This window comes from Panthera tigris, chromosome C1 (genome assembly GCF_018350195.1).
Source record: "Panthera tigris isolate Pti1 chromosome C1, P.tigris_Pti1_mat1.1, whole genome shotgun sequence".
Lineage (NCBI taxonomy): Eukaryota > Metazoa > Chordata > Mammalia > Carnivora > Felidae > Panthera > Panthera tigris.
Genome location: NC_056667.1, coordinates 148,408,847 through 148,434,067, shown reverse-complemented (window position 1 = coordinate 148,434,067; position 25,221 = coordinate 148,408,847). Strand labels below are relative to the sequence as shown.

At 37.6% G+C, this 25,221-nt stretch overlaps 1 protein-coding gene across 1 annotated transcript in view; it reads left to right on the top strand.

Moving 5' to 3' along the window:
* The first annotated feature begins 290 nt into the window (after positions 1-290).
* Positions 291-25,221, top strand: part of ITGB6 (integrin subunit beta 6) — a 75,275-nt gene continuing 50,344 nt past the window's right edge. The window contains exons 1-8 of the mRNA XM_007078462.3: positions 291-350; positions 459-534; positions 1,275-1,354; positions 3,919-4,123; positions 4,978-5,224; positions 17,015-17,180; positions 18,408-18,569; positions 21,797-21,892. Of these exons, the coding sequence (XP_007078524.2) occupies positions 306-350; positions 459-534; positions 1,275-1,354; positions 3,919-4,123; positions 4,978-5,224; positions 17,015-17,180; positions 18,408-18,569; positions 21,797-21,892 (1,077 nt within the window). The 5' untranslated portion in view covers positions 291-305. The remainder of the gene's footprint in view (positions 351-458; positions 535-1,274; positions 1,355-3,918; positions 4,124-4,977; positions 5,225-17,014; positions 17,181-18,407; positions 18,570-21,796; positions 21,893-25,221) is intronic.

Here is a 25,221-nt window from a genome sequence, read left to right as displayed (position 1 = left end):
CACCTTTACTGTTGCCATTAAATTAAAACTATTTTAGGAAAAACTTTAGATTCTAGTTCCATTGCTCTTTTGACATTTCATTAATTACTATTTCACTAAAGATATTAACTTTCTCTAGGGTGCAGAGAGACTAAGAGAATTTATACAAAAATTTCTGCTGAATGAATTTCCCCACCTTCTTGGTGATTGTACGTACACCTGCCTTCCTTATAAGGAGAACAAGGAAGTAAATCATGTTGAAGTTGCTTTTAAACACAGCTTTCCTTCTTTACCTGTCCAGGTAGCCTGTTTTCATTTCAGTCTTAATGAAAACTTTTAAATTTACATCTCAAGTTTCTTTTCAAAGCAGCGTAAGTAGTATTTAAAATTTTACACCTCAAGAAAAGAAAGACTTTAACGATGTTCAGCTTTGGTCTTGTAATGTTGAAGGTAATTCATTTTTTAATCTGTCTGCACAGCGAGAACTGAAACGAATGGGGATTGAACTGCTTTGCCTGTTCTTTCTATTTCTAGGAAGGAACGATCACGTACAAGGTAAGACCTAAGCTCTCCGATATATTGCTTTCGCGGTATGCTTGACAAACCTGTCATTTGGTTCAGAAACTAGATCTGAAGTCATTTTTTATTTGATCTGTTCGTTTGCTCGTTGCCATTGAAGGAACACTAACAAATTACAGGCGGAGGCAGGGCTGTTCCCACAGCAAATGCTCCAGGCTTCAGGTAAATAAATACAAAGGTTGCATGGGCATCTTAATGAGGAGAATTAAACAGCTTTTCTACACAATAGGGCTCCTTAATACCTTCGTGACAACCATCTTGGTAACTTTTCTAGCTATTCTATTGTACAAGGTCTTCCGCTTAAGAGTAATAATCTTGAAAAAGAAGACCTTATTTTAAGAATAAAAAAATAACACATTTAAGAGAGAAGCATTCTTTAATGGTTGCAAATAATTTCTAAAAATTAAAGTGCATGATAGTGAATGAGGCTAATAAATTGAATGATTCTAAGTTTGTGAAAGCTGAGATAGTTTTATATTTCAAGAAAAAAAAAAGAATGATCATTTTGGCTAAAAAGACATAAGTGTTCTCAATGTGACGGATGTAAAATATGAACTTTTTAACGAGCTGCCAAAATTTCAAGGACTGATCTTTGAAGACTAAAATTGACTTTGATGTTGTTTCATTCATGTATTTTAAGAGCCATACTTCTTTCTCGTAAGTGGAGTGACCGAAAGTGTGCTGAATCCCTTGTGTCTTGCTGGGTTTAAACACAGGTGGCTGTGCTATGGGAGGTGCAGAAACCTGTGAAGACTGCTTACTCATTGGACCTCAGTGTGCCTGGTGTTCTCAGGAGGTAAAACAAATGACTTCATCGTGTTTATAAAAACTGCAGTTATACTTCCTGCGGATTCCATCGATGATTATTCTGATAGTTTTCTGCTTTCTGTGGGGTATAGGAGCGAAACAAATCAGGAAAGAAAAATGTAAGCATTAGTAGATCACAGTGTTATTCACGTGATTACTCTCGGAAACAATTTGCGGAAGTAGTGAATGTCAAATCATTGTGAAAAATACCTAACTCGGCATCTTTTATTAACCTGATCCCTCCTCTTATTTTAAAGTCGCTTCTAACCGGTTACATGTCAAATGCCAAGGCTCTGAGTAATCAGAGATCACGGAGAGGATATTTTCTAAAGTTAAACATACATTTAACTTCAATAGCATAGTTGCACTCTGTCTAAGGATCGATTCGGAGCCACCGCCGGGTTCTAAGAGATGTCTTCCAGGTTTGGGGCAAATTTGAGTATTCAGACAGTATCCAGCTCTTCTAAAAATTAAGCTTTCATGAGCTTGGTGACTCTATACCACACTGATGACAAAGCCCGAAACAGACATTCCTTATCTGATCAAACGGAAAACTATGTAAAAGTAGTATAAGGGGGTGGGGGCACATGTAACAAGGAATCCTAAGTCACTGCCTCCTGTGACACCTTAGAGCCATCTGTAAATGATTCCTGAGCTGTCTTAACTCTTCCTGGATTTAAAACAATTCTCTACTGAATCTCACAAAAAGAATCTGAACACAAATCAAAGCATACAAACGCCAAGTTCAGCAAGAACTGAGTAGTATGCTCAAAGGGGAACAAACCTGAGTGCCTGGCTCAGGAGTAGGCTATAATTACTAAATCTCAAATTCCAAGTTGAGTGTATACCATGGAGGAAAGCCTCACGGACACAGAGCACAGACCCAGCTCACTCCCCCACTACTGTTCTGACTGATGGGACATACATACACATGTGAGGGAGTTATGCTTTTTGTAAACTCATATATCAAAAGCAGTTTTGAGAATATACAAAGAGGAAAACCCACATTTTTTTATATTGACTCTCTGAAGAAGATGGTGTTAATTTCATGCCAGAGACCCACAACGACAAATCAGTCTAACAATACGCCTACCTGTAGATTTTTATTTAAATGTATTATTTTAGCACTCATTAAAGGGGGCTTCTTAAGTCACTCCTGAATAGCTTTACTTGTGCATGACACTTGTTAGTCACATTATTGTCAATTTTCAAAGGCAGAGTATTCTGAACACACTCTAACAGGAGAAGTAGTTACATTAGTTGAGACAACTGAAGCAAACAGTACACGAGGCTTCTGTTTAGAGTAGATTGGAAAAAAAAATAGGTTCTATGGTTAACACCACCTCTGACACTTTGGCCAACACTGTGGTTACAGGTGGTGGCAGTGATATTGTGTTGAGAAGCGTTCTGAGGCCTTGTCAAGCCACTGTTCGCCTTGGATGTAGCATGGGAAGTTACAGCGTTTGCTATGCTTAGTCTAGGGCCTCAAATATGTACCAGGCCTCACTGACAAATAATGAATTCTAAAAAATCAATTTCAGAAGAAATGTAACCTTTCTAGTTGGTGAAATAGCTAGAGTGGCTTAGAATTCTAAGAGATAAGGAAAACCCTATGAGCCTTGGTTTGCTTCTTTCCAAGCATGACAGTCCATGAGCCTCAAATTTGACGTTGCCTAGAACTTCAGTAGCTCTAGAGCAGCTGTGCTGTGGGGTAAGACAGGTAATTATCTCTCAACTCCATCTGGGTCAATGTTGCAAGGTTGTTTCTAGCCTGGAAACATCATCTCACTGCCTCCTGTTACCAAGTGGATCAGAAGGGGCCTGGGAAACTCCTGAGTCCTACACAAAAAAGTAGTCTTTTACACCATATTCTCTTTGCTTCCCTTCTCCACTTCCAAATCTTGGAGAAAAGTTCCAAAGACCTTGAACTGGAATACTTTCAGACACTGAGTTTACAGTCCCCAAGACTGTAGTGAAGTCCCCAAACTTTAGTGAAGTAAGGCCTCAATAGAGGGGTAATGAATGTATCCACAAGTTAAGCCAGAACAGAGAGCTAGATGGGGAGATGTCACAATCTTTGCCCTTTCAGAACCCACAGGAAAGGCTTTCTTTGTCGTCAGATTTGATAACAGACACACGGAGAGCTAAGACAGTCCAGGAGCCTACAGGTCAATCCAAGCAGATATTTTCATGGAATGATATTAACTTTATCAACCGTTTCAAGGATCTGGTGGTCATGGCACAGAGCTTTAAAGAAGTGAGCATTAAGAACAAAATAGCAACACAAACAAATAAACAACTGGTAGGGGAATTCAACTGGGTATAATTAAAAGGAGAATCCAATTTTACTCAGAATTTCACTGGCAGAATTCTCTGGTTATTCTGCGATAACTTAATTTTAGGCCTACAATTAACATCAGGCACATGGGGATATGATATACTGAGTATGGCAAGCTGCCCAACTAGCAAAACAAGCAAAAAAAATTTTTGTCTTATAAAGAAACGGAGATTTGTCTTATTTTTCTCTTTATTGTTTTTTTTTTCTTGTTTTAGAATTTTACCCATCCATCTGGAATTGGAGAAAGGTGTGATACCCCAGCAACTCTTTTAGCTAAAGGATGTCAACTAACCTTCATCGAAAACCCTGTCTCCCAAATAGAAATACTTACAAATAAGCCTCTCAGTGTAGGCAGACAGAAAAATAGTTCTGACATTGTTCAGATTGCACCTCAAAGCTTGACTCTTAAATTGAGACCAGGTATGTTGTGATTTACACGAGCATTGGCTCATGTAAATAAATCTACCGTCACATATGGTAATACCATAATTAAGCTAATAGATCTGGTACCATGTTACATATCATGATTATTATGAGTCAGAGTTCCCATTCTTAAGGAAATAGAGAATCTCTGGCCTAATACTCTTCTTCATTCACATTGGTCACTCACACTCCAAATGCATCACTAAAATAAGCTTATCTAATAGTAAGCATTTGAATTGCTCAAATGTTGTTAGGGCCTACCTCACATTTCTTCAAGAACTGTAATGTAGCTTTAAACACCTCTTTATTTTCTTCTCCCTGGCTAAAACCACATACAAAAAATTCAGCTTATCTTCCATCTAAATGGATGCTGGTTCTCCCAAGGAGATATAAAATATCCTAACTTTTACCTCCTTTAGTAGCTCTAAACTCACTGCTGAAAGATTTTTCATGGGCTCATTCACTTGTAAACTTGACCAGGTAGTTTATGAAATCCTCAGTATCTCCAGCAAGTTCTTATTGGTATGAAGTAGCCAGTTGGCCCAGTAAATGGCTATTCACAAGTAAGTCTCAATGTATTTTTCATCTAAACATTTATTTATTTTTGAGAGACAGAGTGAGACAGAGCACGACTGTGGGAGGGAGAGTACACAGAGAGAGGGGGGGTACATAGAATCCAAAGCAGGCTCCAGGCTCTGAGCTATCAGCACAGACCTTGATGTGGGGCTTGAACTCACGGACCGTGAGATCATGACCCCAGCTGAGGTAGGATGCCCAACCGACTGAGCCACCCAGGTGCCCCAGTCTCAATGTATTTTTAAGGATTTTCTTTTCTTACATGGGCTTTGCAGGTAGTGAACAGACCCTGCAAGTGCAAGTCCGCCAGACAGAGGACTACCCAGTGGACTTGTATTACCTCATGGACCTCTCAGCCTCCATGGATGATGACCTCAACACAATCAAAGAGCTGGGCTCCCTGCTTTCCAAGGAGATGTCTAAATTAACCAGCAACTTTAGACTGGGCTTCGGCTCTTTTGTGGAAAAACCCGTCTCCCCTTTTATGAAAACAACACCAGAAGAAATCGCCAACCCTTGCAGGTAAGTAAATGATTCTCTGGCATCTTTGAACACTGATTTTCTGTAGAGATGGCCCTGCTCTGAGTGGCACTTGCCAGGAGCTTGCTAACTCCCTGGCATTTCCCTCCTGCCAGGTTGGATCTTGGCAGCTCTCTCAGTTGTCCGGGCATTTTGGAACCAAGGTGACCTCATCTTAATACCTGGTTCTGGCCTTGGGTTCTTTCAGCACCCTCACATCTGTCTTCCTGTGTAGAATCTTTTTTCAGGAGTGGCAAATTTGGCTTTGTGTTCTGCAGACAGGGGAAGTGACTCTTTCACTATAGGTTTCAATGGCCTGTGTCCATCTACAACCTCTCAGAGACCTTCTATTCCCAAAGGCTGCCTCTTTCTGAGGCTCTTTGACAGTAACCCATACTTTCTCAGAGTATTTTTCTCCATGACCATGATTTCTGCCAAAATACCAATTTATACAGTTCCCTCTGACATACTTTGGGAAATGTGGATTTCTCTTATCGCTTGGCTTTCTCTTATTATTTCCAGCCTTCTCTGCTACCCAATTCAGTAGGAAAATAAGCATTATGGACTCTATTGTAACCTGCTACTGTCAGCTATTAAAACCATGTGTTATCCAGGTGATGGTCAGGGGAAAGTTGCTTTGTGATGGCATACGTGTACAGTCAATGACACGTTCAAAATCAAATGATTCAACATCCTTCTATTAAAAAGAGCTACCATTTGCTGTGTGCCAGACACTGTGCTACAGGTTGCACACACAGGACCTCATTCAATCTTCATAATAACAGCAGTTCAAAGCAGGTTTTATCATCCTTCTACTCAGAGGAAGTAACAGAGGCTCTGAGAGGTTAGTAATTTTCCCAAGGCCACATGACTAATCAGTGATCTGTACCAAAATCTGGGTTGGTCCAAAACCAAGCCCCTTACTACTATGAATCCAGTATATATGCAACGGCTTTCCAAAAGTATATTGACTTTTAATACTTTTATACACCCAAGGCATCAATCTCTAAAAGACAAGCACCTTTATAATATCATTTAAAAACTTTTCAGTGTGGTTCCCAACTAGAATCTGACATAGACAAAGATAATTTGACCATGAAAGGAACTCATCACTGATTGTAGCTGTTAGGAATTGTGTTTGGTTGCAAGCACCAGAGATAGTAGCTTAAAAAGGGAAGGTTTTTGGTTTTTGTTTTCTTTTTCACCTGAAGGGAGTCTAGAAAAAGGCAATTCAAGGCTGGTATGGCAGCTCCACACATCAGGGATCTGGGCCTTATCTGCTTTTCGCTCTCCCATCATTGACTCTTGGATTTTAACTTCAAGGCCCAAGGAGTTTTCAGGGATGCCACTCATTACTTCTTCATTCCAGACAGTAAAGAAAGAGGAAAAGAGGGGCAGATCAATAAAAGGCACTGCCTTTCTCCCCACCTTTTATTTCGAGGTATCATTGACACGCACCAAGATGCCATACATCAGAAATGTTCAGTTTGATGAGTTTTGACAATTGAATATACCAATGTAATTACCACATAAAACATGATGTAGAACATTTCCATCACCTCAGAAAGTTTCTTTGTGCCACATTATAGTCGGTTCTATTCGCCTAGAGGTAACTGCTTTCTGATTTCCATAATTTAGATTGGTTTTGCCTATTCCTGGATTTCATATAAATGAAATAATATAGTATACACCTTTTGTTTCTGGCTTCTTTTATTCAATATAATGTTTCTGAGACTCATCCATGATTTTATGTTGATCAGTAGCTTGTTCCTTTCGGTTTTAAGTAATAGTCCGTTGTATGGATTTACTACACTTTGTTTATTCATTCTTTCATTGATGGATATTTGGATTGTTTCCCATTTTTTTGCCTATCATGAAAAATGCTGCCATGATCACTTGCCACTAAATCTTTGTGTGTATGTATGTTTTTATTCCTCTTGGATAGATACCTAGAATTGGAGTTACTAAATTGTATGATAAGTGTAGTTTTAATTTTTAAATAAACTATCAGATTGTTTTCCAAAGTAGATTTGCCATTTTGCATTTCCATCAGCAGTGTGTTCCAATCATTCCAAATCCTTGATAACACTTAGTATTGTCAGTCTTTCCAGTTTTAGCCATTCTGATAGCTATGTATATTATTGTAGTTTTGATTTGCATTCCCCTAATAACAAATGATATTGAGCATCTTTTCACGGTTTTCCTTCCATTCTCATCTCTTATTTTGTGAAGTATTTTTTCAAGTTGTTTGCCCATTTTTAAAAATTAGATTCTTTTCAATATTATGTTATATAATTTCCTTGTATATCCTGGATAAAAGTTCTTTGTCAAGTATATGGATAAAAGTTCTTTGTCAAATACATGTTTTACAAATATTTCTTCCCTGTTTGTGGGTTGTATTTTTATTTTTCTAGCAATGCCTTTGGTCAAGCAAAGGTTTCTAATTTTGTGGGAGTTCCATTTTTCAATTTTTAAATTTGTGGCTAGTGTGTTTTTTTGTCCTAAAAAAAATCTTTACCTTAGCAAATATCCCAAATATTCTTCCTATTTTTCTTCTAGAAACTTTACGGTTGAAGCTCTTGCATTTAGGTCTATGACTTCAAATTAGTTTTTGTATTTAGAATGAGGAAAAGGCTTAGGTTCATCCTTTGTTTTCATGCAAATACCCAATTGCTCCAGCACTATTTGTTAAGCAAGACTTTCCTTCCCCCATTGAATTACCTTTATATCCTTGTTAATAAGTAATTGACTATATATATATATATGAATGTAATTCTGGACACTCCATTCTGTTCCCCCGATCCGTTGAATACACCCATGTAACCACCAATGCCTTACAGTCTTTATAACTACAACTTTATAAAAAGTCTTAAAATCAGGAGCGTAAATTCTCCAACTTTGTTCCTCTTTTGTTTTGCTATTCTAGATCCTTTGCATTTCCACAGAAATTTTAGAATCACATTGTAGATTTCTTCAAAAAATATGCTGAGATTTTGATTGGAATTGCACTGAAATGATAAGTCAATTTAAGGAGAATGGACATCTTAAAAATACTGAATGTTCCAATCATTGCATATGACATATATTTTCATTCATTTAGGTCTTGTTTACTTTCTTTCAGCAATGGTTTGTCATTTTCAGGGTAGATATCCTATACATCCTTTTTTTGATTTATTCCTAGGGTTGTTTGTTTTTTTCTTAATTCTGTTGCTAAAGGTATTTTCTACTTGTTTGTTGATAACATATAGAAATGGAATTATTTTGCATATTCACATTGCATTCTGCAGCCTTGATAAATTTTTCTTATTGGTTCCAGTCTAGTTTTTTATAGATTTCTTAGAATTTTTTATGTACATGACCATGTCATTTATAACAACCTCTTCTTCTTCCAATACTTATGCCTCTTCTTTCTGTTTCTTGCCTTGTTGTACTGCTTAGGGTCATTAATACGATTTTAAATAGAAGTGGAGAATGATGTTACTTAACTTGCTTGTGATCTTAGGAGGGAATTTTCAATGTTTCACTATTGGTTATATTATCAGCTACTGTTTTTTGTTTTGTTTTGTTTTGTTTTGTTTTGTTTTTATTCCTTTTATCAGATCAAGAAAGTTCTTTTCTATTCCTTATTTGGTAAATTTTTAAAAAATCATAAATGGATGATGAATTTTATTTCCTTGATTTAAGGAGTTTTGCCACAAATTTCCCCCAATTCCTTATACTTTCATCTCATTGGCCAGGACTTGTTACATAGCCATGGCTAGCTGCAAAGGAAGTGTATTGCTACCCCAAATGAAGTCAGATTTCTGGTAGTAGAGAAGAATAGCAGTTCTGGCAAGACTCAACAAAGAGCTTTCTAGAGAATAGATTTATGGTGTATATTAAATAGTAAGGTATGATTACTATTATCAATTGTTTGATTCACTTGTGAAGGGAAGTGAACTTGGTTCTAACAGCCTCCCAAAGCATTTCTGATGCTCTGGCCCTCATATATATATATTTAATAGAGAATGTTGTATTTGTTTAAAATGTGTATTTATTTATTTATTTATTTTTAATTTGTATTTATTTAGATCTCTGGTATGTTAAGCTTTGGTAGAAAGTCTAGTAGTGCAGTTTCATCTAGGATTACAAAGTCCAACCTCTGCCCCAGGGGCTTAGTCAAAATCATTCTTTCTGTCACAGGCCAGATAAGAGGTAGTAACATCAAGTACAATAATGACCATGGGAACCAATGAGTAAGGACTGTTACCAGAGAAAACAATTAAAATTAACAAACCAATGGCTCAGCTAAGTTGGCAGCCCATCATCTAACAATAAGACCCTGTCCTTAATCAGGTTCCTAGAAAAAAGGAAGCAGTTTGGCTTTTTATAGCTCTGACTGCATTTCATTCATTTATTCATTAATTCATTCAACAAAAATTTACTCTGCTCCAACTATGTACCAAGCCTTGTGCCAGGAATGGAGATATCTGGAAGAAAAAGACTTACACTCAGTCCTCAAAAAGCTGAAATTCTTTGAGGAGCAGGCACACAGTATTAGCATGGTCATTAAAAGCATGGGCTTTGCCATCAGCCCTGCATTAGGTTCAGATTTGTCTACTCACTTGTAACATCAACTTAAGTGAACATTTTCACCCTTAAAGCTTCAGTTTGGATTAACCATACCGATCACACAGAGTGGTTGTAAAGACTGGGTGAGGTAATGAAGCATTTGGTACTGGCCTTGACCTTGAAGTTCTCCGTAAGTGGTAGTTACTACCAACATCAACAGAGTGAAGTTAGGGGGAGAGCAGAGCATTGCACAAGCTGTGGTGAATGGAGTCCCAAAGGAGAATCATCCATTTGATCTCTTGAAAGGTCAATATTTTCCAAAGGTGTTTCTTTTATTCTTATTTGCAAAATTTGCCATTAGTTAAAATGATAAATAATGAGTTATTTCCTGCAGCAGTATATTTTTTCCTTGCCTTTCACATCCCTAATTCTCCCAGTTTCTCTGTCCAGATACCACCCCCAGACATATACTCACCAAGAACTCAAATACCAAACATAATAGTCAATCCTTTGATCAATCCAAACCTCATAATTAAGGAATAAAATGTTCTTTGGTAGGAAGGCAATAAGAGGAAAGAGTGAGGAGTTCTTCAGACCTGGGTTTAAATCCTAACCTTGGACAAACAACTTACTCTCTTTTAGTAGGTCTCTTCCCATATAAATGAGGATAATAATATTCATGTCCTAGGGTAATCATGACAATTGAATGAGGTCAGAATATAACAAACATTCAAAACAAGTATTAATTTTCTTTCTCTCATCCATACTTAGTATTTCTAGTTATTTTTGAGTAGAGTCCTCACAATTTTAGACCTCAGGACTTTCTTATATTTTCAAAAATTAAGACCCCATAAAGCTTTAGTTATGTGGGTTGTATCTATCAAAATTCAGCATCTTAGAAAATAAAACTGAGAAATTTTTTAAATGATTATTTATTGATTCATTTCATAATTCCAGTAAGAAACATGCCGTACATTATTATAAAATCACATCTTTATAAAAAAAATTATATTTTTCATAACAAGACGAAAATCAGCAAGAAGAGTGGCACCGTTTCACATTTTAACAAACCTCTTAAAATATCTGGTTTGATAGAAAACAACTGGATTCTCATGTCTTCTTCAGCATTTAATCTGTTGCAATATTTTGTTTTGGTTGAATTCCATGAAGAAAGTCAAATCTCGCATAGATTTATAGTTGGAAAAGAGAGAAGCATTTAATAGCTTTTTACAATGTCTGTGGACATTCTTCTTTGATACTACATTCAAACTAGACAAGAGGTAAAAGTTAGTTTCAAGTGGAGTCTGAAACAGTATCAACGAACTTTGGGTAAAGCCATTGTTGTGTCTTGCACTTTGAATGGCTGTTTTACCCATGTATGTGATTTTGTAATATACTTCGGTAATTTGGAAAATATTTCTTCAGTGAATTAAGTAGATCTTCCAAGTTTCCTAACACAGTATTGAAAAAAGTCACATTTGTTAATATCACCACAAATCTCATCAGAGAAGTCTTCAAGTCCTGAGAAGCTATTAATCTCATGGGTAGCAGATTAAAATTTTCCAGAATTCTAATTTTCTAGTTACCTCAAATTTTATCATTGGCAACAAATACTGACAGCTGTTTTCCTTGAAGGACAGGTTTTCCTCATGTTTAAGAACGTATCTGCCGCATACCCAAGTTGGAATAATAGTTTGGCTGGCACACATTCTTTCAGGTAAAAATCTTCTATAAAAAAAAGGGCCAGTTGAGTTCAAACAACTGCAGAAGTTTTTTGTCACTGTGAACATTGTGCTTCCGTGTGCCGCAGAAATGTTGTATGCATATGTCCCATGTGGTTACACGGAAACACTTCATTTATTATTTATTATTTTTTTTATTTTTTAAGTAGGCTCCATACCTAACGTGGGACTCAAACTGATGACCCCGAGATCAAGAGTCGCATGCTCTACAAACTGAGCCAGGCAGGCGCCCCAGAAATACATTTTTTTAAAAAACACGTATTCAAGGGTGTAGACTTAATAAAATGAGTAACTTTTACTGCTTTATCAAAGATAACCAAGTAAAACTAGCAACTTTATTATGATTATAAATGCTTGCCAGTAAAAATCATAAGAACCACTACTAGCCAGGTTTGAGCCATTGATCTCCAGCACCAGCTGTTTTACTCACCACTGCTTTTGCAGCATCAGTGCAAATGTCAACACAGTGAAAAAGACAAATAACATCTTTTATTATTATCAGAAAATAGTTCGACCCGATGGCCTCTCTGAAAATGTCTCAGGGACCTATGTGGGTCTGTGCACCACACTTTTAAAACCTGTTTAATCTAATCTCTAATGCTTTTAGGAGTAGTTTCTTTCTTTATCTTCTTTGGATATATGGTCACTAAAAAATTTTATTACACCATGTAAAGAATGCTGAAGTGGCTTACAGTTTTTAAAGAAGTTTTCCTTATGCTATTGTTTAAGATACACTAACAAAAATGTATTTTCCCCATTTTCATATTTGTAGATAGGTTGTAATATGCATTTTAAAATATTTAATAGCACAAAGGTCAAATTTTCTCCCTCTATCAAACATTTTGAGAGATTTCTTTTTTAACATCATTCCACATGTGCTATGTTTTGTTTTGTGGGTTTTTTAAATATGATGCCAACAATGAGGTATTCACTATAGTTTTGCAAAAGAGGAAGTAGAACCATGAAATGCTTAGATTTCTTACATGTACACACACACAAACACATATGAGTGTACAGAACAGTTTCTTATTGCAAAGGCAATAACTAGCCCATGTGAGAATACAGACAAAAAGAGGAAAATGGAAATTATTTCTAATCCCACTCAAAATGATGGTGTTAGCTATTTGGTATGTATCATTGTAATCTTAGTTTGTGTACATTTATTTAAAAGTCTAACAAAAAATGTAGATAGTATTTTTGTATATTGTGTTTCACAATTATTCTGCAGTTTATTTTTTTAATTTATTTATTTTGAAAGAGAGAGAGCACAAGCGGGGGGCAGGGGGGAGAGCAGAGAGAGAGAGGGAGAGAGAGAATCTCAAGCAGGCTTGCTGCTATCAGCAGAGAGTCGGATGCAGGACTTGATCTCACCAACTGTGAGATAACGACCTGAGCCGAAATTAAGTCAGATGCTTAACCAACTTAGCCGGCCAGGTGCCCTTATTCTTCGTTTTAAATGAAAATCTATTGTTATCTAGGGACTCAAAATAAAATTATTTGCTAATGAGTACCTACTTCCTTCAATTGCTATGCCAAGAAAATAACAGCCCAATATGAGCATTTGTTAGAGGAAAGACTCTGACCAAAACAGGGGGAGTCTCTTAATCAAAATTTCCTGGCATGAGCCAAGCGTGACATTCTGCTTTGCTTTAGCTACCTCGGTCTCCCAGCAAGCATGTGTGTTTACTGAATTAAACTAGAATTTCATTCCATTTTCCAAAAGCATAGCATTCTAGTAAGATCTGCCTAGCAATTCTTACCAACAAAGATGTACATTTCTTACAAAAAGATAGGAATGCTAGTTTCTTTGGTTTCAGAAGATGTTCAAATGTCACTTTTGTACAGTGTGAGCAAGCAGCCCCAAATAAAAGATTAAACTAACAATTTTCAAGAATACTTAGTTCATAGGGACAGTGGTACACCTCACATAGTTGCATACTTTTTATCTCATGTAACCTCCACAAGAACTTCGTCAAGTAGGTACACCAGTCTCATTTTACAGATGAAGATACTGAGGCCCAGCAATGTGAAGTAACTTGCCCAACGATAGATCACCTCTCAGTCTTTGTATTCTAAATCAAATGCATTTTCTTCCAACACACAACTACGTTAAATGCTATTGGAGCAATTGGAACAAATGATAAATTATTGTCATTTCATAGGTAACGATTTGAAAAAAAAAAATTAAACATCTTCCTCATATAACTCTTTAAAATACATCTCATATTTGAAGGTTGAAAACAAACCTGACTACATAAAGTTTTAAGGTATATATCCAAAAACAGCATACACAAAATTAAAATACAAACCACAAAGGCAAAAGGTTAATATTTTTAAGGGAAATGGTTCTTAAAATTTAGTTAGAAAATAAAAAAAATACCCCAATAAGAAAATGAGCAAAGGATGTAAGCTGGCAATTGGCAAAAGAAGAAGTGCAAACTGTCCATAAATATGAACAAGTGCTCAGTCTTAGCAGCAATAAAATAGAAATTAAACCTTAAATTAAGATGCCATTTTTAACTGATCAACTGGTATATTTTTGTTTTGTTTTGCTTTGTTTTGTTTTGTTTATAATGATGTAACTGATACAAACTTTTTGGAAAGACATTTGCTAGTATGGATTGAAAAGTAACCCAGCAATTTCTCTGGAGTCAATTCTCAGCAGAGATACAGCAGAGCCTGCAAAGGTGTATGCGAAAGGATCACAACATTACCTAATTATGGAAAGATTTATGAAACAAAATTTTATTAACAGATTATCAAATAAACTGTGATATATCTCATAACTTAACATTTATGTTTTTATTTTCTTCTTTGTACTTTTATATTAACTCAAATTTTCTTCAGTGAGCCTGTATTAATATTTGATCAGTAAAAAACATACAATTCTTGAGATGCCATTGGCCAAATCTGTGATCTGTTGTCAAGTCTGTGCTAGACTTTGTGTAAAAGTGATTTAGGTAAAAAAAATCACATTAAGGTTTAGCAAGCACTTAACCGAAAAGCTCATTGTGCTGTGTTCTTTGCATAGTTTAGCTCATTCAAGCCTTACAACAATCTTACTAAGTAGATACTATCTGTGGTCAGCACTTCAGAGCTTCAATGAAAGCTGATGCAAGATATTGAAAATAAGAGAAAACGATTGCCTTCTGAGAATTAAAGTGAAATATAATGAGTCAGAAAGAAAATCAGAAAGTTCCCTGTAAACTGTAGGCTGGCTTCCTGGGCCCACCAGACCAGGTATCTCGACAGAGCTGAAAGATTGAACAGGCCTGTAGGTTTGCTCATGGGAGGTTAGGGAATGTGAAGAAAGAGCGGTTCCAGAGGCAAGTATGGTCCACATGCACCCAAGAGCCTTAACCAAGGCCCTTCCAGAGTTTCTAGTCCCGTTGGCTATCAGAACGTCCTAAACTTTGTTAGCTGAGGAAGCCAACCACAGGTGAGGGAGGAGCCACATATGACCAAGAGCATCCATTCTGGAGATGGCTGTCTTAGGACATCTCAGACTGCTGGGGTCATCCAACTCCCCTTGTTCTAAAGCATGAGGACATATTGGATTATGATCTGCTTTCCATTAAAGTCTACTGACAGGGAAAAAAAAAATTGCTACCTTTGCAGATACTAGCATTTTGGTCCCAGCAGAGCCCCATCTCTCAGTGTGAGTGCATCCACAATCATTCTGATTTGTATAGTTGATTCTCATTACTCATGGGAGTCTTGCTCTATAAAGTATCCTCAAATACTTACTTAGCTAATGCTAAATCATTGCTCCTAGAAAAAATACAGGATTAGGCTCATGCAAGCCTCTGGACTTTTTTTTTTTTTTTTTTTTTTCCAACTGATCAATACATAACTTTATTTTCTGTGTCTTTCTGTTTAAAGACACCTTATTTAATATATATTGTTGATTCATTAGCTTTGCACTCACAACCAACAACACTATAACTCATGCCAGAACAAACTTATCTAACACACATATTTCCTCTATAAGGCACATCACAGCCTTCTTGCACTTAGGAACACTACACAACACTTCAGCACTACTCTGCAGGACCATTCTAAACAGCAAGATCATCAACAAAAAGCACACAAATGAAAAAAAAAAAAAAAGAAGGAAAAGGAAACCAAATAGATGACAAAAAGGACACTTGTTTACAGTATGAGAGGTGAAGTAAGAACACAGAGCCTTGTTTGACCTCAGCTGGGAACATGTGAATCAGGTGACTCAAATTTTTTTCCCTTCTATGTGTGTATATAAATGACTCAGAATGTACTAAAAGTATTGATTTGGGGGCTACAAATAAATTTTAGTAAGTAGGTGAATTCGCAGATATGGATTCTGTGAATAACGAAGACTGACTCAGGCAGATGAACTTGGTGAACAGGACCCTGACCCTGAAGGATGCTCCAGTTCTTTGTGTGCCAGTGACACACAAAGTTTTGGCTACTGAACCAAAAAACTATTCTCACAAGAATCAACCAGCTCTCCCCAGGTAGCATAGCACAACCTCACTGTGGACTACTCTCTTCTGTTTCCATACTTCTATACAAGTGTTTCTCAAACATCAGAATGTGTCAGGAAGATATGAATGCATCACTGAGCCCACTCCTCACATATCTCACTCAGTAGGTCTGGAATAGGATCCCAGATTTTGCATTTATAACAAGTTCCTATGTGATGCTCATGCTGCTGGTTCAAGGACCATCCTTTGAAAGCCTCTGCTGTATACTATTATCTCCATTTTACAAGTGAAAACCCAAATCTCATAAGGGTTGAGTAACTTGTCCAAGGTCTTACTAACTGGTTTTTAGAATAAGATGTGGCTGAGTTCATGATCAACTTTTTCTGTTGAACTGCAATATCTTTGGGGCAGATCTCCTCTTAACATGGCATTTCTCCCATGTGTCAACTATTTTAAGTGGTAGTTTTATTCCTAGCCAGGTATGCAACAGTCTGTTCAGTCATAACAGAATCAAGCTAGAGAACCAAGAGTCCTGCGCTGACTTTTGGGCCCTTGGCAGGTAGGGTCGGGAGTACAGGAAGGAGCAGAGAAGAAAGAAGACAGGTATCTCTCAGTCTTGCTATAGGGTGACTCATACTTGATAATAGCTTAAGCTAGCAGAATACAAAGGAATTGTTGTCATCATGCAAGCTTAATGGTAGATTTTGGTTGAGAAGCACTGGAAGGTAGTGATTACACACACACGCACACACACACAAACAGAGGAGTGGGGAGTCTGACCTGATTATCTGTTATCTGAGCTTGAATCAGAGTAAAATACACAGTAAGCTCTAAGTGTGAGCTAATAGGGTCAGTTTGGAAGGGGTAGGTGGGAGATCATGAACAACCTTAATGGGGAAATTCATAATCAAGTTACAGAGTCAGGTACTTGAGGAAAATTCATCTTGATTTAAGATGAAGTTGCTAGGCTGCTAGATCCATTAATTGTGTGCTGTATCATATTTCATCAAGAACATTTTCACATCTTACTTTTGCAGTAGTATTCCATACTTCTGCTTACCTACATTTGGATTCAAGCACATTCTGCCATTAACAAATGATGCTGAAAGATTCAATGAAATTGTGAAGAATCAGAAAATTTCTGCTAATATTGATACACCAGAAGGTGGATTTGATGCAATTATGCAAGCTGCTGTGTGTAAGGTATGCTGAGGGGTAACCCAAATTGCATCTCTTATTAGCAAATCTATTCTGAAAAGCTTAGCCATCTTTCCCTTAACTGCCATATTTCTATGTTTCTTAAAACAAAAAATTTCCAAAAATTTGTAATTTATTAGTGTTGAAATGGACACTTTTTTTATGCCTGATATTCAAATAATCTAATAAAATTATAGTAGTGTTGGGAAAAATTGGTTAAAACAATAGTCAGGTATGATCAATTTTCAAAGATCAAGATCAGATTTGTTCTTGAATAAACCATGGTAAAAAGAAAAATCACAGGCAGAAATTAATGAAAAATAAAAATGCCCTAATCAGTATAAAGTTCTACGTAAGATTAGATATCTATTGTTTTGAGCCAACAAAATAAGTACCAGAAGCTACACTGTCCCTACAACAATGCAGGGGCATTGCCCCTCCTTGACAATCAGACAGGTATCCAAGGGAATGATTCCCCTGTCCAGATGACAGGTCTTCCTGGAAAATACCAAGAAAAAGACAGGGCTGAAGGTTCTGGAAGGTGGAGGAGCCAAGGTATTAAGGGAAAAAGGGAAAAGGGGCCAGGTGGGATGGCACTGCCAGTATGAGCTTTTGTCCCGCTAGTTCCTGGAATAATATCAATTAAAGGGGGGAGCTCTGCTAAGAAACAGACAACAGATCATCCTAAAAAGCCATATGCTGGGGATTGATTTTGAAAAAAAAATTCTTTTATTTGTGTTACATTTATAATTTTTGGATGGTATCAGTAGAAAAAGAAAAATGTGCCTAAACGTTGGGTGACATTTTAATAAAACAGGCAGACTTTAAGTCCACTGTGTATTGCATTCTTACTAGTTTTGCTTAGACTTGGGTTTGGAATGATCTATGACCTCCCTCATTCCCTCTCCTCATTTTTCTGGTAAATTGAAAGCTGGACAGTAAAAATAATTAACTATGTAAAAGTCAAGATCAACTGGATAGTGATTATAGTGGAACAGTTTTTTCTGAAGCATAAATCATCTAAAAGTGTTATCCAAGAAAAATCAAATGCCATAGAGTTTCATATTTTTAATTCATTAATAGTATCAACTCAGAAGAGATGAAAAGGGCCAAAATAGATGGACTAGGATTATAGTTTTTATGATCTTAATGTGTCCAATCATAATTGATCCACTCTCAATCCCGTACAACCCAAATATCCCGTACAACCTAAATATTTCTTTCTCGCTGTAGGAAAAAATTGGCTGGCGGAATGACTCCCTCCATCTCCTGGTCTTTGTGAGTGATGCTGATTCTCATTTTGGAATGGACAGCAAACTGGCAGGCATCGTCATTCCTAACGATGGGCTCTGTCACTTGGACAACAAAAATGAATACTCCATGTCAACTGTTTTGGTGTGTAACCTGCATTCTTCACTGTTTTCAGGGCTTCAAGTAGGCAAATGAAGCAACAATTGCTGCAGTACCCAGCAGAATAACCCACATTTGGTGAAAACCATACATTTTCTGATTTGAGATTAACAAATTGTCCTTAGAGCTTCCGACAGGAGCACAGGTGGATGGTGGGGATATGTGAGAAGTCTGGGTCTGCTCTCAACGACAGCCCCAGAAAGGGGGTCTTAGGCCAAAATAACAATCACCTAGGAATTTCAGTGAATGATGGTCCCAGAGTCATGCCCCCTAAATAATGCCATGCTTTTGTGCACCATTATGCTCCATGGGGAACAACTAGTCAAGTACTGCTTGGCTGGTGCTTATTCACATTTGGCTTATTTTTGTGATTCAAAAAATGCTGGTAACATTCAAAGAAAAAAAAGCTCTTGACTTTTGTAAAACAAGGTAAAATTTTCAGAGCTCTTTGACATATATGATCGTATTTGATCCTCACCAGAACCCTATGTATCTAACTGCTTTCCTTATTTGGACCATGAGGCTCTCAAGGACATGTTCTTCCCTCTGTCTGGAATGTTCTTCCCTCGTAGGCTGCTGAGAGACTCTTAATTATCTTTTAAAACCCAACTTAATTATGACTGCTCCCAGAGAGTGCTCTTTGCCCTCTGCTGGGCCCCGAAATGATCATCCCTCCCTTCACTCTTAATACGTAGATGTCTCCTTACCCATCTCCATGCACAAATGTGTTTGCTCATATTTGTCAGTCTTTAATATGTGTTCCTCGGGGCCAGGACTAGTGTATTATCTCTATTTCCTGACAGCACAGTTCCTGGAACAAAATGGGTGTTGACTATGTATGAAATAAAATTGAATTATGAAGCAGCAACCTGGGAAGATCACATTGTCCCTACTTAACACTTGGGAAAATATGGTATAGAGAATTCAAGTGACTTCTTAAAATGACAGTGCTATAGAAATATATATAAGGGAGAGGGAGAGAGAGAGAGAGAGAGGGGGAAAGAACCTAGAATTCTAATATCAGATTGGAAAAACTATTCCTGAAAAAAAGAATTGAATGAGATAATATATATTATATATATTATTTATAATACATATATATTAGTTTTAATATATATAATATATATTAGTTTAAAAAAAAAACCAAATGATTCATAAATTACCTGCTACCATTCCTTGACTTAAATTTCTAAATTTCAACATGAGTGTTTCCCCCTATTGACCAATAGTAGTCCTCAAACTTATATATTCTTTTATCATGTAAGTTGCCTTTCCACATTATAATATCCATGAGAGTAGCCACATTTTTGTGTTTTAGCCTTTGAGGGCCAAGAAAATGTGAGGCATGGATCTCTTTTTTATTACTTTTTCTTGCAATTATTCAAATGCCCCATTAATAGACATCTCTGAAAAAGCAGGATCTTAGAAGCAAGCACTACTTGTTGCTTGGTATGACCTTCCCATCTAATAAAAGTTCAATTTACTTTCACTCAGTAAGTTGGTGCAAATGCACAGAAGTTGTGGATTATTTCCATGTCTGCCTACAGCATAGTTCCCTGGGTCCTTTGAACACTTCCTATGTACTCAGTGCTGAGCCAGGCTCCAAGGGCCACAAAATAATAGGACACGGTCCCTGGCCTTGAGGAACTTACAATATAACTGTGGAAATTAAACCAACTGATTTAGGCCAAATAGAAAACCACATTTGCCCGTCTATGAAGGGCTTCACAGTGTGATCCTTGCAAAACATGCACATCAGTAGAAAGTGTGAGAATGTGGAGATAGGAAGGCCCAGCGATGGAGGAATTTAGGCTTGAAGGTCAGGGATTTTTGGTGTTTGGGCTATTGAAAAGCAGGGGACACTGAAAATGTCAGACCCCGGAAGATTTATGTTATCTGGATATCTACTAATAAAAATCCAAATCGGATGGCAAGCCCATTTTATCCAGCCAGATACGCAGCTGGATCATTTACCGGAGTATTTTAGACAAAACTATAGTTTTCCTGGAATTTGAATCCTGGAATTTGAATCTTGTGCCTAAAGAAGATATCAGGCAGAATTAGTCCCAGAGTGCTGAGAATATGTGAACACAACACATCAGTGTACGAGAGGGCTTACTTGTCAGTGTTGCTCTGCTTTGGCTGCCTTCATGATCAACATCATCTTAGCCTCATTGTTTGCAGGCTACTCTTTCATTTGAGTTTCCTGTTTGTACATTATCCACGTTTGGATTCGTACAACAGCCAAGTGTGCTGCACATTTTTTAACCTTGGAAAGTAGAGGCCATGTTCAAATTTGATCATTTATGCCTTTCTTGTTTTTTTTTTTTTTTTTTTTAATTTTTTAATTTATTTTTGGGACAGAGAGAGAGCATGAACGGGGGAGGGGCAGAGAGAGAGGGAGACACAGAATCGGAAACAGGCTCCAGGCTCCAAGCCATCAGCCCAGAGCCTGACGCGGGGCTCGAACTCACGGACTGTGAGATCGTGACCTGGCTGAAGTCGGACGCTTAACCGACTGCGCCACCCAGGCGCCCCATGCCTTTCTTGTTTTTTAAAGAGCTCGTATCACTTGGGCATGAATGTGTCAATGAAAAAGAAATACAATGTGTTTTCAGTTGTCCTGTAAAAACGTCGCAGGATCCCCTAAAATTGATTAGTGACATCAAAAAGCCAGTAAAACCAAATCCAAAACTGGTGCAGGAACGTCTCAAATCAGATGGACGTAGGAACCCTAGTGTGTCATTTCTCAGCAGGCTGTCCCTTCCTCCCGCCTCATCCAATTCCAGTAGGAGTGTCCGAGCTACCTGAGTCACCGCAGTCACATCCGTCATGTCCACCGCTCCTCCCCCAGCTCTAACATTCTCTACAGCTTGAGCCTGTTGGCAAGCGGCGCTTAGAAGAACCGTGTCTCTACCCTGGAAAATACGACACACTATAATTCTTTAAGTAAATTCCAAGTGCTCTCCTTAGAAGTGACTGAGCATAATATACCACATTGCCAGGCACTGACTTTCTGGAATTAATTCGATTTGCAAGATTTAGGAAACAATTATTAAACCAATTGAGTGACTGATGCTAATTGTGTATTTGTTTACTTAGAACCAAACTGAAATGCCAAACTCAGTATGATAACTTTGAAAGAAATACTCCTTTCTTTATTTTACACTCTTGTGTTAAGATGACATTTAAAATCTATATGTCAATTTTAGGAATATCCAACAATTGGACAACTCATTGATAAACTGGTGCAAAATAACGTGTTATTAATCTTTGCTGTAACCCAAGAACAAGTTCATTTATATGAGGTAAGCAAACATAATTTGGGGAATTCCTTCAGGGAAAGTATTGGACGTGGAACTTTAGCATGAACTCAGAGTTCAATGCATGGGTTGCTATCAGAAAATCATTAACATGTGACAGATATGCTGGACACTTGGTAAAGTTACTGTTTGCAATTTAAATTACAAATCCAGGGGTGCCGTGGAGAGTGGGGGAGAGATCTGGTGGGGCAGGGAAGAAAGAATTAAGGAATGACAAGGTGAGTTGTAAGAGAGCACCAGGGAACATGGGAGCACCTACTTAACAGAAAGTCTGTCTTCCCTTGGACTGTTTCATGTGACAAGGAGGGAGTTAACAGAGCAAGGGAGCAGAATTGACTTGAAACTTCCAGACATCTACAAATCAAGGCATAGAAAATATATAAGTAGCGATACAATTCAAACAATTGAGAAGTAAGAAAGGTAAAAGAGAAAAGCTTGTTAAATTGGGCCACAAATATATTTTCTCCCTCATAGTAGCTGGGTTTGCAGTTTAAGTTTTTGGATGGAAACACCAGACGCAGAAAGGAAACTATTTCATTAGATGTGCTAGTGTTTGTAAACCACTGCATACACTGTAAAATGCATATGTAAACACAAAAGATTTCCGTGGGTTTATTCCAGCCTAAAAAACAATATGTCAGAATACCATGTATCAGGATGCTAGCAAATGATTTATTCCTATTGGGCAGTTTCACAGAGAAGTAAGGAATCTCTAGCCTGGACCTGAGAAAATGTAGAGAAACTAGGTGTACATTAAATTGTCTGTGCCTTCTTCTATGCAGAAGCTTTAAATACTCCTAAGTTCAGAGTCCGATCTCCCATTCCTTTTTAAAGGACCTCTTAACTCTCTTGGTGACTTTACAGGGCTCGGGAAACTCTGACATTATTTCACAGAAGGCTTTGATTAAATGCCACTCACTGCTAAGGACAGTGCAGCCCATGAACTTGCATCAGGTTCTATAGAAAGGATCCAGGAGGAGATCCTATCTTGCATTTTTAATGAGAGGAGGGTATTGTACTCCAGGTGAGATTGCCTTCTGCTGAAAACCAAAAAAGTGCTTTGCAATCAAGCTGCATACTCAAGGCCTTTGTTCTACTCAGAGACCATGTGGGTTCACCTGATCTGGGCATTTTTTTAAGGCTCTTTAGTATGTGATACTTGTTTCCAGTGGTTTTAAGTAGTAGAGTTGCGGTTAAGATTAAAAAAAAATACCCCAAATACAATAGTGAGTCTATTCTGCCTTTGATCCTTAAGGGTAGAGCGAGAGGACCCTGGGGGTCACAACACCTCCTCCACAGCCTGGTCCTGTTTAGAAGGGGGAAGGGGAGTTGCACAGAACTTTTCTTAAAAGGGGAGTCAGAGAAATACAACTGATGATCATGAACATAGGCGTCCATAACTCACTTCAGTAATAGTCTTTAAGACTCACAACTCATTTACACGCCTCCTCAAAACTGCTACCAAAAGACAGAAGAAGATGAAAAATAACCACGTGGCAAAACAGAATCTGTCAGATTTAAGTTAGTTGGGCCGACGGTTCCCCCGTTGCAAAGGAAATGATCATTTCCAAGGAAAACACCAGATTAGAGCCTGGCTCTCATTTAACAGCAGGACATTTATTTTGCCTGCCTCCTAATCTCATTATGAGGCGAATTTATGTTCTGTCATGATCTGTGGTCTTTACCATCCAGGCTCCACTAAATTCAAAGGGACATTGTCAGGGAGCCATGCAGCAGACCAGGGCAGAAGCCCACTCTCCGACTCTGATGCTTTCTTTCATCATTTTATCTCTATTTTGATGTATTCATCATTCCATCTGCATTAGTCGGGGCAGGCGGCAGTCTGGCCTAAAAATAATGACAGCGACATTGCACTTCCCTGAAGGCTTCACACAGCATGAAAATGCTGATCTCTTGTTTTATTGATAATGAAAACTGAAAATAAACCAATAATGGCTTGTGTTGCCTTTCCATTTAAATCTCTTAGAAGGAGCCCAATATGAGGTGGAGCCCTGCACAACCTGATGTTTGGATAGCTGTGATAGAAGGGATATAACTACTAAAGAATCACTGAAAAATAAAACCAGTGATAGTATAAATACGTGGTTAGATCTAATGGAAATTCCAAAAGGCAATTTGCTTGCCCCAGTTCTGTGTTAAGCATAGCTATGTGCATACACTCTGGGCACAGGATGGCTCCGATTCAATGGTGGCCCATCTTGTAGCAAATATGATTTATGTTACCCATTCATGGAATGCAGGAAAAAAATTATAGGTTTTTGTTTTGTAATTTTGGGAAGATGCTCCGGACTGTCCAGATGTGCAGTGTTGCTGTGCTTTGTGGTAACAAAGAACAAACAATGGAAAGGATAAAGTAAGCAGTTTTGCCTTCAGTTCAATATGACTGCAGAGTGCACCCCAGACTCCAGCAAAAGGATGATTTTGAACAAACTTATTATTATGAATAGTTGCCTGTTTGTCCAATTATAGGGTTCAAAAGATAATGATAGATAATAGACTGAGTAGTAGGTAGCATATTACATTCTAGTGGTAAATACCATTTTGAATCAGGATTCAATTACCCAAGCTTAAAAAAAATTTTTTAGCTCCTCTATTGTTTTCAAATGTTTACTCTTAATTTACATTAAGATAGCATCAGGCTACTAAAGCCCAATTGTCTAATTTGACTAGTCTTTCCTTCCTAGTGAGATATTGATATAAAAAGCAATTAAATTAGCATTCTTAACTACATTGTCAAATCATGTTATTAATCACCTGGAATTATTTACAAGACTTTAAGATATTCTAATCTTTCAAAATGTTCACATCTGGCTGGAAAAGATGAGTTTTGTTAAGTTGATAATGATAATTATTATATAACCTAGTATTTACAATGAAATGTTGAAACATTAGAAAGCAAACAAGACATATTAGTAATAGACATGTCCAGTTTAGTTGCTAACATTTATGACTGCTGACTGATGTCCCTATTGTTAATAGGACAGAGTGATATATCTAAAGTATAGGGACAGGACACCCATGCAGGGTTTTGTTTGTTTGCTTGTTTGTTTGTTTTTTGAGAGAGACAGAGTCCAAGCAGGAGAGAGGCAGAGAGAGAGGGAGACAAAGAATCTGAAGCAGGCTCCAGTCTCTGAGCCGTTCGCACAGAGCATGAAACAGGGCTGGAACCCAGGAACTGTGAGATATGACATGAGCCGAAGTCTGCTGCTTAAGGGACTGAGCCACGCAGGAGCCCCACCCATGCAGGTTTTAATACCACCAAAGGGCCCTTCCCTCTGGAAGTGAAAAGCCCT